This window comes from Malus domestica, chromosome 12 (assembly GCF_042453785.1).
Source record: "Malus domestica chromosome 12, GDT2T_hap1".
NCBI lineage: Eukaryota > Viridiplantae > Streptophyta > Magnoliopsida > Rosales > Rosaceae > Malus > Malus domestica.
The window spans coordinates 21,661,446-21,681,684 of record NC_091672.1 but is presented as its reverse complement, the minus strand read 5'-3'; the positions used below and the strand labels follow the sequence as shown (position 1 = coordinate 21,681,684).

Sequence of the window (20,239 nt, the reverse complement as noted above, 5' to 3'; positions counted from 1 at the left end):
TATGATCGGAATTGCTCTGCCTAAACCCATTTTTCCTCATAACCATCCGGAACCTACGAAACCATGCTCGAAGTGATTGTTTCAACCCATACAATGCTGTATTCAACTTGCACACTACTCCGAGTTGTAAAACGATGCATAACCAGGTGGAATATCCATATACAATTCTTCTTTAAGATTACCATGCAAGAAAGCATTTTTCACATCAAATTGTTGTAATGGCCAATCTAAGTTGGCCGCCAATGAAAGCAATACTCTTACCGTATTAATCTTTGCTATCGGGGCAAATGTCTCTGTATAATCAACACCATACGTTTGAGTGTATCCTTTGGCCACCAATCGTGCTTTGTATCGTTCAACAGACCTATCAGCTTTGTACTTGATGGTGTACACCCATTGACACCCAACTCTCTTTTTTCCTCGGGGAAGTGGAACTAAATCCCACGTTTGATTTTTCTGGAGTGTAGCCATTTCTTCCTCCATTGCCTTGGTCTATCGATTGTCAGATAGTGCCTCCTTCAATGAACTTGGTGTGCTATCATTGGATATTTGTTGTACAAAAGCTTTGTCGGGTTCTGATAACTTATGTGATAACACATAGTTGGCAATGGGGTATTTAGAGCCTTTCGTTGTGTCCAGTGAATATCGATTGGGTGGCTTTCCTCGGTTGTGCCTGAAAGGTAATTGATAATTCAGAACAACAGTATCATCAATAGGGATAGTAGAGCTTACCTCAGGAATATTCTCAGGAGTATGGTCATCTGGTGGTACTATATTTGGAGACGAGGGGAAGTAGTATCAGTAGAAGTCTCAAAGTTGACAAGTGGCAACACTGGTGTCGTGGGTGAGGACAGCATTGCCGTGCCTGTAGTTGATTCTGTGGGCAACACTACGGCTGTTGTTAGCTGGGCTGGCAGCGCAGCCGCTATAAGCTCGGCTAGTGGCAGCGGAAGTTCAACAATATCACTTATAGTCCAATCCTTCTCGTTATGCCATGTTTCCCCCTGAGGATGAGGATTGGAAGAATTTGAAGGGTTACATCTCAGACTCGGAAAAAATGACATCCATAGTAACATACATTCGACGGGAAGGAAGGTGGTAACAACAGTACCCTTTCTGATGGAGTCCGTACCCCATAAAAATACAACAGAGAGCACACGGTTCAAGTTTCGTTCGTTGATTTTTATGAAGATGAACAAATGCAACACATCCAAACACCCGAGGTGGAAGTACCAAAACTGATGGTAGATGCATGAAGGTAACAAGGACTTGTAAGGGAGTAAGAAAATCTAGGACTTTGGATGGCAAACGGTTAATAAGATAAGTGGCGGTCTGAAAAGCAACATCCCAAGAAGAACGGGGAATAGATGCCCCAATTAAGAATGAGCGAGCCGTTTCTAAGAGATGACGATTTTTGCGCTCAGCCACCCCGTTCTGTTGAGGAGTCTGAGGCCAGGTAGTTTCGTGAAGAATTCTGTGATTAGTTAAATAATGGGAAAAATCATTATTAACATATTCACCACCATTATCAGAATGCAAAATCTGTATTTTAGTAGAAAACTATGTCTGAACCAGGGCGTGGAAGGTCTTAAAAGCAAAAAAAAACATCACTTTTATGCTTAAGAAGATATAACCATGTCATCTGTGCGCAATCATTTATGAACGTTACAAACCATCGAATACCAGATGAAGTAGTAATCGAAGATGGTCCCCAAACATCCGAATGAACAAGACCAAAAGGAATAACACTTTTATTAGAATTCAGTGGATAAGAAACACGACGACTCTTGACGAGTATGCAAGTGTCACATTTAAAGTCTGAAACTGAACAACCAACAAATAAATCCAGAAACATATGCTGTAAATAACTGAAAGATGGATGACCCAAACGGTGATGCCATAACCATATCTGACACCTCTTATGATTAACGGCTCATTGGTCGAGATTGACCCGTCCTGTACTGACATCATCCACAAAATAAAGATCCCCCTCTTAGTACCATGACCAATTATCTCCTTCGTGAGAATATCCTATATAAGACAAAACTTTGGATACATTAGCACACAACAGTTTAATTGTTCAGTAGCTTGGCTAGGAGGCATCAATTTATGATTTAGTGAAGGTACAAGTAATGTATGAGGCAAAGAGAGAGTGGGCGTGAAGCACACGGTGCCAACGCTAGTTACCAGTGAGGTGACTTCATTAGCATTAGTAATATTACGTCAAAGTGGAACAATATCACAAGCTAAATCAGTGGGATCATAAGTCATATGGTATGTGGCACCGGAGTCAATGATCCATCCGAATGGAGTATCATCACTATTCATATTAAAAACATAACCACAGTTACCTGAAGACTCTGGAGACATGTCGGAAGAACTCGAAACCAAAGGAGGATCAATTTAAGATATCAAAGATAATTGGGACATGGAGGTGGCGAGATTGGCTTGCTCGTCTTGTTCCCGTTGTTTTTGAAGCTTCAACGGTTCCCACCAGTCTATATAACCATGCAATTGGAAGCAATTATCACGACCATGCTTCTCACTACCACAGTAAGTACAACCACCAGTCAGGATGGGTGGTTGAGGACGAGAAAGAAAGGGACCCGTTGTGGGCCGTAAGGCCATCCTAGCTGCAAAAAGTGAGCCCTGTGCTAGGCTCGAGGCAGTAGCCTGGGGTTGCAGTCCTGGGCTCAGTGCAGGTGAGTTATCGGGGGCGTAAGGATGAGTTGGAGCTACTGCTCGTGTGGCAAGCCGAGCCACCATGGCTGCCCCACTTGGCAGCTGTCCTCCGGTATTCATCACAGCTTGTCGCATTCCCTCCCAGCGAACATAGGCAAAAATTTGTTCGATGGAAGGAAGGGGCTCAGTTCGTAGAATATCACTATGAATTTTATCAAACATCTGATCCAATCCTGCAAGCAAAGTGTACACATGATCCGTTTGAACAATTTTATTAAAAATTTCAATATCAGTACCGCATTTCAGCGGATTAGGTCGATGATAATCAATCTCCTGCCACAAAGAGTGAAGATCACTATAGTATGTCTCCACCAGTTGTCCATCTTGTCTCATGCGAGATGCCTTGCAGGTAAGATCATAGATTTGATATATATCAGAGACATCATAATATGTGCAAGCAACTGTATCCCACACTTCCTTTGCCGTCAGTAGTCGAAGAAAGTACCCAATCAAATTGGGTTCCATAGAGTTGATGAGCCAAGCCTTCACAATAGCGTTCTCCGTACGCCATTTGGTGAAGGCCGGATCGTCGATAGGTGGTTGGGGATTACTCCCAAACAAGTAGCCCAACTTGTCTTTTCCTGCAACAAACATCTCAACAATCTGAGACCAACCTCCATAATTGGCAACATTGAGTTTGATGCCAATCGAAGCAGTAGACAAATCATGATGGACAATCTGTATAACAACTTGCGGTATAGGTAAGGTAGGATTCATGGTAGGGTTGGTTAGGGTTGTAGTGTTTAGTGTAGGAGTAGAATCGGTTGGGATGGGGTTGTTTCCACCATGGAGTGGTGGTAGGTTCTCCATGGGAGGGCCGAGTTTGCTTGAGGGAACGGGTAGAGCAGAAATCCTAGGATCTCTGCTCTGATACCATGCTAATTAGGGCTTATTTTGGGGTTTAATTTCCTGATATCATTCTTCTCACCAAGGAGGAAAATATATAATGCACAAGAGTGATTTACAAGGAAAGAAACATCAAATAACCTAATTACAATCTGATTACAAGGACTCAAATAGATAACTAAACTAATTACAAAGGGTCAACTCTCCAACACTACACTGATAAGGATAGCTTTTGTATAAAACATTGTAACAGTTTACATTATTGATTAATTAGAATACGTAAACTTCACAGGTCGAAACCTCCATTATTTGATACATGTTGTAGAAGTAAAAACAAATTCCTCGAGGCCCTTAGCTTTTCTGCGTTTTTGCTTCCAACAAATTCCTTTGAAAACCACACTTTTTGCATGTATATGTGCGTCATTGTGAATTGTGAAGATTCAAATTAATTGTGTTACGACTGGCATGCTTGTTTCTCTCTCCACTCATTTGCTTTATTTTTTTTTATTTTTTATTTTTTAATTTATTTTTAGACATACGATACTATCTACTTAAGGAGGAGAATGGTATGTTAAGTCTCACAATAGCCTAGTAATAATGTGATTCAAATTCATCTCTAGTGAGAATCGAACCTAGAACTTCTCACTTACAAATAAAGAGGAATATCACTAAACCATAGTATTAAATAGCACCCTTTGCTTCTTTTTAATGCTTAAATTTTTCTAATATTATCTTTGTGAATGACTACAGTGACTAGAACACTGGTAGAATTAATAAGGAGCTGTTTGTTAACTGTTTCATTTTCATTTTTTGTTTTTTTTTCATTTTTTTTTACTAAAATTGAAAACTCGTTTTGGTAACTACTTTCACCAAAAAAATGAAGAGTGAAAACTACTTTCATGAGTTTTCAAATGAAAATTGAAACTAAAAGTAATTACCAAATTAATTGTAAGTTTTCAAAAAAACTAAAAATAAAATGATTATTAAGCAGCCTCTAACTTTTATACTTGTTTGCTTATGTCTTGTCGTCTTGTTGACAATCAAATAGAAAGAAAAGAAAATTGATGAAATTTCAATTTTCGATAGAAAGAAATTTGAAGAGAATTTTACATAACAAGAACCGAATTTGTAGTAGCTGACCTAGACCTGGCATTCGTGTCGTATTTTTCGTGTTCGTGTCGTTTTTGTGTTATACCTGATATCTTAATGGGCCGTGTCGTGTAACACCCGTTAAAATAAACGGGCAAAATGACCTGATCTGAAATCAACCCGATAATATTAACAGGTAATATGACCTGACCCGTTACCTGTTAAGGAAAATATATTTTAAACCAATAAATAATCAAATGAAAAACATATACTAAATAAGTATATACATACCATATTGTCACATCCAAAATATAAAAACACAATTTTCTTTTAAGTATATTTTTACTTACCTAAAGTCTTTAATAGTTTTTTAATTAATGTAGAAATGTAAAAAAATATAGAAAAAATATATAAACGCTCGTAATGACAAGCTTTACAACTTTCATGAAGAGCTTAACTTCGAAATTCGTCACTATAATCATATAAATCATAGATCAAAATTTAACCGTTGATTGTTGTTTACATTTACGCTTTATTATTCTCATCAAATTTTGTTTTTTCAGATTTTCTTTTTTGAAAACTTGATCTATTAGAGGATGCAGGAAGATGAACAGTTTGGATCGTTGATATTATATTCAGAGTTTTACGGTTAGTGAAAATATTGCTTAATGTTTATAAATTTTCTACAAACTATATGACATCGACTCATATTTCAGTTAACCGTAAATATCGAAACTTGATATCAAAGATCTAAACGTTCATCTTCTTACATCCACCAGATGATCATATTTTCAAAAAAGAAAATTTAAAAAATGAAATTCAGTAAGAAGAATAAAGCGTAAATGGCAACCGACGGTTAAATATAAATTTAAGGTTTATGAATTATAGTGTTGGATTTCGAAGTTGACCCCTTCATGAAAGTTGTAAAGTTTGTCACTATGAGTGATTGTTTATTTTTTTTTACATTTTGTACACTTCTACAATAATTATTTTAATTTTATTAATTTTGCCCTCAAATAAAAAACATTATTCATGAAGGTTTGGAGGATTTTAAAAATCTAAACGATAATGTAAGTGTAACCATGATCTACTCGTAGAGGAATAATGATGAATCACGAGTGTTTATATATTCTTTCACATTTTTCATACTTGTATATATGTCTTCTTAGTTCTTGTCTATTCAAATACTATATTAGTTTATTTTAATTTTGGACAACATGTTAAGTAAAATTTATCCTAGTAATGATAATAAGGATCTCTCATAATAAAAATAAATAATGACTAAAACTTTTTTTTTTAAACTTATATAGAATAATAATACAAAACTATATATTTAATATAGAATGTCACAGCCCGTCCCGGAATTATTAATTCCGAGGACGTGAGATGACCAATGTGACCTTAAACGGGATTAAGGTGTGTAAATGTATGACATTTGTTTTACTTTAAGATCCTAAACTAGGGTTAGATTTATATTTGTATGTGTTAATTTGTGCTTGGACTTAGGTAGGGCCTCCTACCCTGAATTCCCTCCCTAAAACCCGTAACCTTTCTTCTCTCTTCTTCTTTCATTCCAGACTCTCTCTCTCTCTTATTCTTTTCTGAAAACTCTCTCATTCTCTCTCTTACTCTCGAACTCACGGCAACCACCAAGAACCACCACAATCTTGTACCAACGTTCCATTTAAGACCACCATCGTGATCCTGGGGACTTCACGAGCACGGGGATACCAATTTCAGGTGAGTTTCACTTCGAAAACCCTAGTTCTAAAGTTGCCGTGAGATGACACTGTTCATGAGCTTTGAATTGGTTACGTTTTAGGCTAAAACAAGATCACAGCGAGTTTAGTAAGGTCCCAAGGAAGCTCGGAGTGCTTCGTTGGAAGTTTTTGGACGTAAGAACACGGAGATCGACAAGTTCAAAGTTTGGCCGGAGCTTTCGAGGCGTTTTCCGGCGAATACCCGGCGAGTTAGGAGTCGAGGTAGGTATCAATCTCTTCGTCTCGTCAAGTACTACAACTTTCCTTTTTGTTTCACTCAATTTCGTTGAGTATTGAAGAAGTTATACTCATTTGAAAAATACCCAGTTTCCGGCGACCTCCGAGGCTTTCGAGGAAGTTTCCGGCCAAACCACGGCGAACTAGGTGTTGTGCAAGGTACCATTCTCTTTTTCTCTTCAAGGGCTACAACTTTCGTTTTTGAATCACTTGATTTCGTTGAGAAATGACAAAGTTATGGCAATTTGAAAAACTGCCCGGAAAACGGCCGCCGGAAAAACCAGTCCGGCGACCCAAGGAAGAAGAAGGTGCTACAGTAAAAATAAAAAATAAAAATAAAATTATTTTAAAAATATGTCGACGTCCGTGACGTCGAGTAGATCACTGTGGTATATTCATATACCTAAATTGAACACCGTATGAGAAAGTTATTGAGGATTGTTGGTTAGGTGTTCAAATAACGTTTTATAGTTTTCACATTTAGGTGAAAATGTGAATTGATGATCCGACCGTTGGATCGTCACCAAAATTTGATACGTTGTAATACGTAATATTTGAGGATTATTGGAACTTACGGATTGGGAATCCGAGTTACGGATCTTCCGGAATTGGAATTGTAAGTCCATAATATAAAATGTTAACCGTCACTTAGTTTTGGAAATTGACGGAGATCCGACCGTTGGATGGTAATGAAATTTTAGGATGTTGTCCTAGAGGTATAATGTGGACCTCTGGAAGTTATGGATTTAAAATCTGAGTGGCAGATCTTCCGGATCGATCAACGTAGTGACGTATTTTATATAAGTTATGTATTCTATCGATATGAATTCTGAGCCTGGATTTGATTACTATTCTAGGCGGCGATCGTCATGACGCCTTGATGTGTGGTGCTAGGGAGTTGTTGGACGAACTCCAGGTGAGTGGGCAGTTTTGTTTTCCGTATATATATATACTTGACGTTTCCCAGAAATTGAATTGAAATGAAAATATGTTTAAAATGAAATGCATATGAGTTATGTGGAAAAACGGGAAGTGAAATACCATGCATAGAATTGATATGAAAAGTATATAGAAATGTGAGTTGAAATGCCATGCATGAATTAATATATGATGCATATGTATGAATTGGTGCGGTGGACGCACATGTAAGAATTGATTTATGATGCATATGTATGAATTGGTGCGGTGGACGCACAGGTAAGAATTGATTTATGATGCATATGTATGAATTGGTGCGGTGGACGCACAGGTAAGAATTGATTTATGATGCATATGTATGAAATGGTGCGGTGGACGCACAGATGAGTATTTAATTACTGTTATGATGATGATGATATATATTGAGCTCAAATCCTGCACCATGGTTTAGTGCTTATAGTATTCACCGCATCGCACGCTCGCCTTGGATCCAAGTAGATGCTAGTCGTACAGTCCACGCGGAGTGGGTACGACAGACCAGTCGCGAGAGTGTTAGTGAGATTCCGACTGGTGGGTGACCTTAGATTATGTGCACAGATGATTTATGAGAAGCACTAGAGCGTAACTTGTGTGCAGAAGGCCGGACGGGTCACAGAGGTGACTCCGGTAGAGTGATAATGATAGATTTTGAGCTCTAGGTTCAACCGTACAGGGCTATTAGAGGGCCTACGGTTGATTACTTTCTTGCACCTGATATGATTATGTTGATGCATTCATACCTTATTACTGTTGAGATGATGTGGCATGGCATAATTGTTATGAAAATGTTGAGTTAACGACTTGAAGTCTTGAGAATATATATGTATATTTATATTTTACATTTCTGGGAAAGTATACAGGTTTTACGGAGAGGGGTTACAACGTTTTGAGAAATGTTTGGATTTGGAAAAAGAATTGTTTTACTGACCCACTCAATTTTGGTTTTGCGCCCCTCCAGGTTCAGGAATCACAAAGGTGTGGTGACTACGAGGAATTCGACGGTGTTCTGACAGATTGGACAAAATTAGGACTCACCTTCGGGTGTATCAACTTATAAATTGTATCTTAAAGCTTCCGTACTGTGCAAATGGTTACGTCACTCTCACGTGACGGCCAGCATGCCCTCCTTCGGGACGGGGTGTGTCAGTTGGTATCAGAGCATGGTTGCAATCTTGGACATCTTGAGAAGTTCTAGTGAATTCTGTCAGAACTACACCGCCTCGTAGCAAGCCACGTAGTTAGAGGAACTTAGTCTCCCTGATTTAGCGGTTTAGGGGGAAACTATTACTATGGTGATTCAGTCTATTGTCTAAAGGGACATTTTAAGATGGGTAATGAGTTGAACTTGAATCACCTTATGAAATGATGAACCTGAGAGAGCGAAGTAACGGTTTAACCATTTGGAAAAGATGTTTCAGATTATGCAAGTCAAAGGAAATTTCCTTCTGACAGGGGGTCGAGACGACTACCTGGTTTTGGTTATGAATTTGTATCCTGGTGGAAACAGGAGTATGAATTGTTGTCACCAGAGGAATCAGTCGATTGAGAATTGTTTAAGGACTTGTTTAAAGGAAAAGTTTATCCCTCCGGCATTTATCGATGGTAGTAAACAAGAATTTACAAATATGAGACAAGGAAGGTGATGATCGAGGGATATTATAGAAAGTTTTCAGACTAGCCTCGTTCCATCCAGATATTGTTGTTAATTTGGTGGAGGTGTTATGTTGTTTTAAGCTGGGTGACAAAAGGGAAGTGGTATTTTGGGTGACCACTATCCATTGTAGTTCTTATCAGGAGTATGCTAGATGTTGTTGAATCTTGAGGACTCTGAGAACATGAGCAACGAGAATAAAGAAGAATAAGAAAAGAATAGGAATTAAAAGAAGACGATAAAGTTAATGATTCGTCATATCAAGGATATAGAAAGATTCAGAGCTTCGAAAGAAGTGAAGCTAGAGTTAATTTTTCCAGCTGAGGTTTTAATGTCGCTGGTCAGAATAAAAGTGATGGATATACTGGTAATCCCAGATATTTGAGACAAGGTGTCTCGAGTAAAGGAAATGTACCTTGTGCTGCAGGTACAAAAATTAACACTTTGGGAAGTGTGAAATTAATGAATGTGTTTATGTGAACAGAGGGGACACAGAATTGTGAATCGTCCCTAGAATCAGTTGTACTCAATAATTTTCCATGATATCATAGTGTCGATTCAGAAGAGTTATAAACTTAGTAGTTTGGTCGGATTGACTGTGAGTACAGAGAAATTTGATGAGTTATATGTTCAGCCGTACAGGCCACGAGAAGTGGATTCGATTGACACATGCGAAATTTGTGAGTTATAGGCTCGGCCGTACCGACCACGCGGAGTGGATCCGGCCGACGTATTATTGAGATAAGAGTTGAATCAGTCGTATTGATCATTCTAGTTGACTTCGGCTGATATATTTCTTATTATGTATGTTATTACCTTGAGAGTAGTAAATAAATGTAGTTGAGATGAGTGTATGTATTTTGCATTGAGTGACAAAATAGTAATGTTATATCTTTGAGAGTGGTTGCCTACTTATCGAGACAACGATGATTTATCAGTATTGCGGGCTGCAGACCGTAATATTAATAACTCATTCGTGGATTCGTTAAGTAAGTAAACCGGTAGATTATTTTGTACTTATTCAGAATGCTTAGTAGTAATAGAGTATGTATTGTGTCGGTTAAATTATTTCCATTAGATTGGTTGGTTATAATTGTGACAAGACGAAATGTTATGGGAAACCAGTACTTTCCATCGATCTGGATGAACAGAGATTACTTTTGTAAGTATGCAAAATGGATTGAGTTCAGCCATTATTTATGTTGTGAGAGCAAAGAGATTGTTTTCGAAAGGCTGTCAAAAATACTTAGCTCATGTGGTGCTAAATGATGTTGTTTGGAGTAGTGTGAATAATGTCGAAAGAGTTAGACTTTTCTTGATGTCTTCCCTGAAAGTATACCTGGATTGCCTTCAGGCAGAGATATGAGGTTCACTATTGATTTGTTGCCAGGTATAAATTTATATTGGAGATTGGTTCATGATGAGTTAAGGGAATTGGAAATTCAGTTGAGGGAATTGGTTGATAAAAGTTTTATTCAACCTAGTACAACACTTTTGAGGAGCCCCAGTTTGTTGGTGAGGAAGAAAATGGATCTTGAGACTGTTCATTGATTATAGACAATGGAGTCGGGTAACGATTGAGAACCGTTATCCATGGTGATGTACTGATGTTTATTTAACCAGCTCAGAAGTAATTGCGAAGATTCAAAGATTGAATTGAGATCTGGTTACTACCAATTGAATATTATAAGTGACATTGATCATAAGATGGTTTTCTGGACTCGTTATAGTCTTTATGAAGTTTGGTGATGCTATATGGATACTCATGCTGTTTTATGAGTTATTGGATGAAGTATTCCAATAATGCCTTGATAAATAGATATCATTTTCATTGAAGATATTCTGGTATACTCTAAGCCTAGAGCAGAGCATGTAAACGTATTAAGTCGGTGAAGCAAAGATTAAGAGAACGTTGGTTGTATGCTAAGTTTAGCAAATGCGAATGTTGGATGAATCAAGCAGCATTTCTGGGATATGTTATATATTCTTAAGGTATTCAAGTGAATCCTTAAAAGGTAACAGAAATTAAAATTTGGAACAACCACGAGTCGTAATTGAGATTTGGAATTTCTTAGCTTACCAGGCTATCTTGGATGGTTGTGAAAGATTTTTCAGTCATTGCTTTGTCATTGACGAGACTGTTGAGAAAAGAGGTTAGGTATGAGTGGGAAGGAATTGTAAGCAAAGGATTCAACAACTGAAGTATTTCCTCACTCATGCACGTATTTTGGTAATCCCAGAGAATAATGGTAATCATAAATTTTTAGTGATGTTTCTTGAATGGTATTGGATGCATGTTGATGCAAATGTTAGGGTGATTGCATACGTTTCACGATAAATGGAATCTCATAAGATGAATTACCCTACTGGTGATTTGGAAGTCACGATTACCATTCGTGCTGTGAAGTTATGGAGACATTATATTTTAGTGGGAATGCAAGATTTTTTTTTCGAATCCAAAAAGTCTTCAATATCCATTACTTGGAAGGAATTTGATATGAGGCAGCGAAAGTGAATTGTATTGTTTAATGAACATGATTGTACGATCAGGGTGATCGTAAAGTTTGTTCTAGCTCAAGCACTTGGCGAGAAGACTACAGTAAGATTAATGTCTGGCACGTTTGCCAAGATTATCTTCTTGTGGATTGGAAACCAACTAAAGTAAAGTTAAGAATGGAAGATCGAGAAGAAGTTATACTTGTTAAGTAACAAGTTAGTACATTTACTCCAGTGTTGAGTAACAACCTTTCCCAGACAGTGCAACATTACTAATTTGTTTTATGGAAAAGAGAATTGGATTACGGAACTGCTAAGTTTCTTAAGTATGTTGGTTGTGCAGTTTCCGAAGTAACGCCATAAGGACCATGAAATGTGTCACGTGAGTCGGTTTTTGATGACTTGTGAATGGAATGTTTCTGGGTAGAGAAAGATTCGATCAAGAAAGAGTTTTAGTAGACCCTGAGACTATGGATGAGTCTCCTCAAAGTATTCAGGTGATTAAGTTAACCTGAAGTAACCAGGAATGGCAAAAGAGATCAACAGATGGATATGCCACTAATCGAGTGTGTAAGGTAAATGGTTTGATATTTTTGGAAAATTCACCGCGAACAGAAATGACGAGAATTGGAAAAGAGACAAGATAAGATTTAGACACATCAGACCATTTTTTTTTTTCACTAAAGGAATCAATAAACTTGCATACAAGTTTGTGATGCCTTCAGAATTGGCTAAGGCACATAATGTATTTTGTGTTCGATGCGTTGTCACTAAGTGGCAGAGTCGTTACATGGGACTTTGGTGCAACTATTGAGAATTAAGCCGGATCTGATTGGTGAGGAACTAATGTCGACTTTGGATTGGAAAAAGAAGGTCCTAAGAATTAAGACAGAGTAAGTAGTAAAAGCTTTGTGAAGGAAATCATTCAGTAGAAAATTACATGGGAGACAGAAGAACGGATGAGAGTTATGTATCCGAGACTATTTTATGAGTTTTGATGTTCTGGTTGGTGATTGGAATTTCGGGGACGAAATTCTATAAGGAGGGGAGATTGTCACAGCCCGTCCCGGAATTATTAATTCCGAGGACGTGAGATGACCAATGTGACCTTAAACGGGATTAAGGTGTGTAAATGTATGACATTTGTTTTACTTTAAGATCCTAAACTAGGGTTAGATTTATATTTGTATGTGTTAATTTGTGCTTGGACTTAGGTAGGGCCTCCTACCCTGAATTCCCTCCCTAAAACCCGTAACCTTTCTTCTCTCTTCTTCTTTCATTCCAGACTCTCTCTCTCTCTTATTCTTTTCTGAAAACTCTCTCATTCTCTCTCTTACTCTCGAACTCACGGCAACCACCAAGAACCACCACAATCTTGTACCAACGTTCCATTTAAGACCACCATCGTGATCCTGGGGACTTCACGAGCACGGGGATACCAATTTCAGGTGAGTTTCACTTCGAAAACCCTAGTTCTAAAGTTGCCGTGAGATGACACTGTTCATGAGCTTTGAATTGGTTACGTTTTAGGCTAAAACAAGATCACAGCGAGTTTAGTAAGGTCCCAAGGAAGCTCGGAGTGCTTCGTTGGAAGTTTTTGGACGTAAGAACACGGAGATCGACAAGTTCAAAGTTTGGCCGGAGCTTTCGAGGCGTTTTCCGGCGAATACCCGGCGAGTTAGGAGTCGAGGTAGGTATCAATCTCTTCGTCTCGTCAAGTACTACAACTTTCCTTTTTGTTTCACTCAATTTCGTTGAGTATTGAAGAAGTTATACTCATTTGAAAAATACCCAGTTTCCGGCGACCTCCGAGGCTTTCGAGGAAGTTTCCGGCCAAACCACGGCGAACTAGGTGTTGTGCAAGGTACCATTCTCTTTTTCTCTTCAAGGGCTACAACTTTCGTTTTTGAATCACTTGATTTCGTTGAGAAATGACAAAGTTATGGCAATTTGAAAAACTGCCCGGAAAACGGCCGCCGGAAAAACCAGTCCGGCGACCCAAGGAAGAAGAAGGTGCTACAGTAAAAATAAAAAATAAAAATAAAATTATTTTAAAAATATGTCGACGTCCGTGACGTCGAGTAGATCACTGTGGTATATTCATATACCTAAATTGAACACCGTATGAGAAAGTTATTGAGGATTGTTGGTTAGGTGTTCAAATAACGTTTTATAGTTTTCACATTTAGGTGAAAATGTGAATTGATGATCCGACCGTTGGATCGTCACCAAAATTTGATACGTTGTAATACGTAATATTTGAGGATTATTGGAACTTACGGATTGGGAATCCGAGTTACGGATCTTCCGGAATTGGAATTGTAAGTCCATAATATAAAATGTTAACCGTCACTTAGTTTTGGAAATTGACGGAGATCCGACCGTTGGATGGTAATGAAATTTTAGGATGTTGTCCTAGAGGTATAATGTGGACCTCTGGAAGTTATGGATTTAAAATCTGAGTGGCAGATCTTCCGGATCGATCAACGTAGTGACGTATTTTATATAAGTTATGTATTCTATCGATATGAATTCTGAGCCTGGATTTGATTACTATTCTAGGCGGCGATCGTCATGACGCCTTGATGTGTGGTGCTAGGGAGTTGTTGGACGAACTCCAGGTGAGTGGGCAGTTTTGTTTTCCGTATATATATATATACTTGACGTTTCCCAGAAATTGAATTGAAATGAAAATATGTTTAAAATGAAATGCATATGAGTTATGTGGAAAAACGGGAAGTGAAATACCATGCATAGAATTGATATGAAAAGTATATAGAAATGTGAGTTGAAATGCCATGCATGAATTAATATATGATGCATATGTATGAATTGGTGCGGTGGACGCACATGTAAGAATTGATTTATGATGCATATGTATGAATTGGTGCGGTGGACGCACAGGTAAGAATTGATTTATGATGCATATGTATGAATTGGTGCGGTGGACGCACAGGTAAGAATTGATTTATGATGCATATGTATGAAATGGTGCGGTGGACGCACAGATGAGTATTTAATTACTGTTATGATGATGATGATATATATTGAGCTCAAATCCTGCACCATGGTTTAGTGCTTATAGTATTCACCACATCGCACGCTCGCCTTGGATCCAAGTAGATGCTAGTCGTACAGTCCACGCGGAGTGGGTACGACAGACCAGTCGCGAGAGTGTTAGTGAGATTCCGACTGGTGGGTGACCTTAGATTATGTGCACAGATGATTTATGAGAAGCACTAGAGCGTAACTTGTGTGCAGAAGGCCGGACGGGTCACAGAGGTGACTCCGGTAGAGTGATAATGATAGATTTTGAGCTCTAGGTTCAACCGTACAGGGCTATTAGAGGGCCTACGGTTGATTACTTTCTTGCACCTGATATGATTATGTTGATGCATTCATACCTTATTACTGTTGAGATGATGTGGCATGGCATAATTGTTATGAAAATGTTGAGTTAACGACTTGAAGTCTTGAGAATATATATGTATATTTATATTTTACATTTCTGGGAAAGTATACAGGTTTTACGGAGAGGGGTTACAACGTTTTGAGAAATGTTTGGATTTGGAAAAAGAATTGTTTTACTGACCCACTCAATTTTGGTTTTGCGCCCCTCCAGGTTCAGGAATCACAAAGGTGTGGTGACTACGAGGAATTCGACGGTGTTCTGACAGATTGGACAAAATTAGGACTCACCTTCGGGTGTATCAACTTATAAATTGTATCTTAAAGCTTCCGTACTGTGCAAATGGTTACGTCACTCTCACGTGACGGCCAGCATGCCCTCCTTCGGGACGGGGTGTGTCATAGAATATATTGTATATATTAATATGGCTATTGTATTTTATAATAAATCTTTTAGTAATTAAACTTTAAAATTATCAAAATAAAATTTTTCTTAACGGGTCGAAACGGGTTACCCACGTGTTACCTGCGTGTATACCCGTTAAGAACCCGTTATTAACGGGTTCTTAACGGGTCACCCGATAAGTTATCGTGTTGACCCGAAACCCATTATTTTCGTGTCGTGTCAGAAACTGCCGGGTCTAAGCTGACCCATATGGAATCAAAGCGGGTTCTAAGATTTTTGAGGTTTGAGGTGACTCATAAAAAATGTGTCCCAATTAATTCATATAAGAAAAATTATTTGTTTTCACATGTAAAATTCAATATAAGATTACTTACAAAAGCTCTTCAAACTCAATAATTTAGAAATACAGAAAAATTAATTTATTTTGTTTTGAGAGAAGGATATCACTAGACCGTAGTACTAAATGACATACATTATCTTAGCTTAAGGAAAATCAATTCTGTCTTCGAAGGATACCCCTCTTCTGATGATGAGTTTTGGTTCCTTCTATCTAAACTTTAAAAGTGTTTTTATATAACTTGTGAGGTGTTTTTTCTATTTACTAACTTTGTCAATATGGGACTAAAAAAATAATCACATTTTCGACTCTTTAATTGATATGTATAAGCAATGAATGAACACTAAATTAAATCTAGTATTGGTTATGTTTAGCCATTTTGGTTGGAGATTGCCTAAGTGTTTGGTAAACTATAGTACTAAAAGTGTTTTCTTTTTTTAACAAAAGATATTTATCTATACTAAATGCTAAAAGTGCTTTTAGCAAAAGAAAAATTATGGGGTAGAATTGTCAATATGAAAGTTTCATTAATTGGTATTATTATTCACCTGCCTCCAATGAAGAAAGCATTTGTTTAGAAGCATATGTATAGCTATTTCTACTTTTTGCTATTTTGGACCCATGATTTAAAAACACATTTTTACTTCATTTACCAAACACAACTAAGATTCCAACTTTTTAGAGAAGTTGCTCTTAAAAAAATCTACACTATATTTGGATGAAGAAAATAAACTTGGAATTTGGGTAAAAATCGGAATTTATGAATTGACATGTACCAATTCTCCTGTTTGGATTCATATACATAGAATTTAGAATTTCCGCATGGAAAACAAAAATTGGAATTTGGGACCTCCAATTTCAAGTTTAAATTCTATGTAAATAAGTGTCATTTTCCAATTTCTATGATTGAGAGTTTAAAACTAACAATTTCGTATTCAATTCTATTGTTCTTTTACGTTTAACAAATAAGAAAATTCACAAATTCTATAAAACAAAATTCCATCATTTCAATTTCTATCATTTTAAAATTCATTAGTAATTTTAAATATCTTCATCCAAAAATAGTGTTAAGCAACCCCAAACTAGCCTTTAGTCTTGCTGTAAAACAAGTGGACCCGTCCTTATAGGTGAAGTTAAAAATATAATAGAAGATATTGGTATTTAAAGCATAGGCTTGGTATGGCGTGTATGCATGCTATTGAGATTGTGGGTGGTATGTGTGTATTCTGGAAGGATGCAAAAGATGTTATATTGATTAAATATGGAGAGTTTTTTATTGAAATTTTGATTGATGATGTGCTTGGCCATAATAAGTGGCGGCTTATGGTTATTTATGCTAGTATGGATGATGAAAAAAATGGCTCAACAATTGGCTATCTTATATGACCGTTTAGCAAATTATACAGAACCATGCCTTTTCATGGGGGATTTTAATGATATTTTATTGGACTCTAAAAAGGAAGGAGGAAACATGCGGACGGCGGGAAGTATGAGATCGTTCCGAAACTTTGTTACTAATTCCCGTCTGTTGGATTTGGGTTTTGAAGGTTACCCATACAGATGGCGTAATCGACGGGATGAAGGGTTTATTCAGGAAAGAATTGATCGGGGGCTAGCTACAAATGATTGGGTGAATTTTTATCCAAATGTCGTTGTTAGGCATGTGGTGTTGGAAGGGTCGGACTATGCGATGCTTCTTCTCTCCACTGAGGTGCCTCAACCTTATAGGAAGAGGTAGTTTATGTATGATCCACGATGGAATCAGGATGAGGGATGTGGGAAGTGGTACGGCAGAAGTGGGCCGCTCACGGGGGGTCTCATGCTTATATTTTGGTGTCAAATTTACGGGAGGTCAAACATGGTTTATTACAATGGTGTAAAAAGTCTGGGCAAAATGAACAAAAAGTAATTTGTCGATTGAAGGATGAGATTCGAATTGCTTATCAGCAACCGGTTTTCGATGGGGTACAAATTCAAGATTTGGAAACGGAGCTTAAACAGGCAATCAAAAATGAAGAAATCTATTGGCGCACAAAGTCAAGAGTGCAATGGTTGAAGGAAGGTGATAAGAATACGATATTATTTCATGCTCAGACGATGAAACGGAGGCGGCGAAATTCTATCCGAGGGTTAGAAGGGGATGATGGATTATGGTATACGGAGCGTTCGAGTATCATTTTACGGAAATTTTAAGTTGTGTGCGGAGTACAGTTGGAAGGGTGGACAATAATGTTTTAGTGGCTTCGATGATAGATGTTGAGATTGAGCAGGCTATTTATCAAATGCGTCCAACTAAATCTCCTGGTCGTAATGGATTTAATGCCGGTTTCTATCAACATCATTGGACAACAGTGGGTGGTGTGGTCCTTGGAATGGTCTAAACTTTCTTCCAGACTAGACGAATGCTTAAGGAGTTAAATCATACAAATATTGTGTTTATTCCAAAGGTTGACAAACCAAGGAAAAGGTCCCAATTTCAACCAATATCCTTATGTAATGTGGTGCATAAGATCATTTCAAAAGTGTTGATGAATCGATTAAAGAAAGTCATCTCTAAGGTGACTAGTCTGAATCAATCAGCGTTTGTGGCAGGAAGACAAATTTTGGACAATATTCTATTGGTTTATGATTTGCTTCATTCTATGAAGCATGGGAATGAGGAGGGGATTAATTTCATGGCATTGAAACTGGATATGGCAAAAGCCTATGATCGGGTTGGATGGCCTTTCTTGAATACTATGTTGCATAAATTGGGATTTGATGAGATGTTTTGTTAGTGGGTGATGAAGTGTGTTCAAACGGTTTCTTATGGTGTGGTGGTAAATGGGGAAGCAATTGGGAATATCATTCCACACTGAGGGCTTCGGTAAGGCAATCCTCTATCGCCGTTTTTGTTTTTAGTTTGTGCTGAGGGGCTTTCTGCATTACTCCATAATGAAGAATGGGTGGGGCGACTTAGGGGAATGACTGTTAGTCCCACAGCCGAGTCTCTCTCTCATGTATTTTTTCAGGATGACTCGGTCCTATTTTGTCAAGCTAAGGAAACGGAGGCGGTTAATGTTAATGGGGTACTCCAAAATTAAGCTCATGGGTCCCGGCAAGTAGTGAATTTGGAAAAGAGCTCAGCTTTCTTTAGTTCGAGTTGTTCTCCATCTTTGAGGATCTGGTTGTCAGAAGAGTTAGGGATAAAATACCAGGAGGATTTTGGTAAGTATTTGGGTATCCAGGCGAATTTTGGAGGCTCTAAGAAGAAGGTGTTCGAGGACATACGGAATAGACTGGAGGAGAGAAATAACAGGTGGGCGGAGCAATTTTTATCAGTTACTGGGAAAGAGGTTCTTCTTAAAAGTGTTGTGACTACTTTGCCTAATTATACTATGTTGTGTTTTCAACTACCTATTCAGCTGGCTAAGGAAATTGAGCAAGTAATAGCATGATTTTGGTGGAGGGACCAAAAACTCATAAGGGGGTTCACTGGATGGTTTGGAGTAAATTGGTGAAAGGTAAGGTTGCGGGTGGCCTTGGGTTCAAAGAAATTATTTCTTTTAATTTAGCCATGCTTGCAAAGGTTGGGTGGCGGATTATCTGTAATCTGGATTCTATGTTGACTAAGATTCTTAGAGCAAAATATTACCCTCTCTCCACTTTCTTGGATGCACCGGTGGGAAGAGGAACTTCTTGGGGGTGGAAGGGTATTTTGCAGGGTCGGAGAATTCTAAAATGAGCCTTGCGATGGCGGGTTGGAGACAGACGAATTATACGAATTCAGAATGACCTATGGTTACCTATTCCACACACATTTCTATCTACTTCACAGGTTACAGAGATGCCACAGATGGTTGCGAAGCTGATTACTCTTGATGGGCATTGGAAGAGGGATGTGGTTAAAGGGTGTTTCAATAGTGAGGAAGCCTGGGTTATTCTTAGATTGCCAATTAGTACGTTTGGGTACCGGGACCGACTTATATGGCATTATTCACAGAACGGAATGTATTCAGTAAAATCGGGTTATAAGGTGGCCCAAGAGATGGATAGAAATGGTGAATTGGGTCGTAAGGGAACGGGTCAATCGAGTGAGGGTCACATTAAGGATCCTATTTGGTTGGATGTGTGGCAATTGTAGGTTCCCCCAAAGCTTTGATATTTCATTTGGAAAGGTTGTACAAATATTTTGGTGGTTCGTTCTAACCTACCACGCCGGGGAGTTCGATTGGAGACTTGTTCTCCGCTTTGTGGAGAGGATGTGGAGACACAGGTACATCTATTCTTCAAATGTTCTTTTGCTAGAATTTTTTGGTTTGGATCTTCAT

The 20,239-nt window shown here is 38.1% G+C and overlaps 1 protein-coding gene and 1 long non-coding RNA gene across 2 annotated transcripts; both read left to right on the top strand.

The window, feature by feature from the left end:
* The first annotated feature begins 6,238 nt into the window (after positions 1-6,238).
* On the top strand, positions 6,239-8,810 carry LOC139190070 (uncharacterized). The gene is made up of 5 exons (XR_011574059.1): positions 6,239-6,417; positions 6,500-6,659; positions 6,765-6,833; positions 7,532-7,590; positions 8,590-8,810. It is a non-coding gene; the product is annotated as an uncharacterized lncRNA (long non-coding RNA).
* A 4,062-nt stretch (positions 8,811-12,872) lies between these two features.
* Positions 12,873-15,587, top strand: LOC139189873 (uncharacterized). Its single transcript, XM_070809119.1, has 5 exons — positions 12,873-12,912; positions 13,340-13,468; positions 13,574-13,642; positions 14,341-14,399; positions 15,401-15,587. The coding sequence occupies exons 1-5, from the start codon at positions 12,873-12,875 to the stop codon at positions 15,497-15,499; spliced, it is 396 nt and encodes a 131-aa protein (XP_070665220.1). The 3' UTR covers positions 15,500-15,587.
* The last annotated feature ends 4,652 nt before the right edge of the window (positions 15,588-20,239 follow it).

Coding starts and splice junctions, on each gene's coding strand:
- LOC139189873 (XM_070809119.1), top strand. CDS start 12,873: ATGACCAATGTGACCTTAAACGGGATTAAGGTGTGTAAAT. Junction 13,643..14,340: donor CGAACTAGGTGTTGTGCAAG/GTACCATTCTCT, acceptor TTACTATTCTAG/GCGGCGATCGTCATGACGCC. Junction 14,400..15,400: donor AGTTGTTGGACGAACTCCAG/GTGAGTGGGCAG, acceptor GCGCCCCTCCAG/GTTCAGGAATCACAAAGGTG.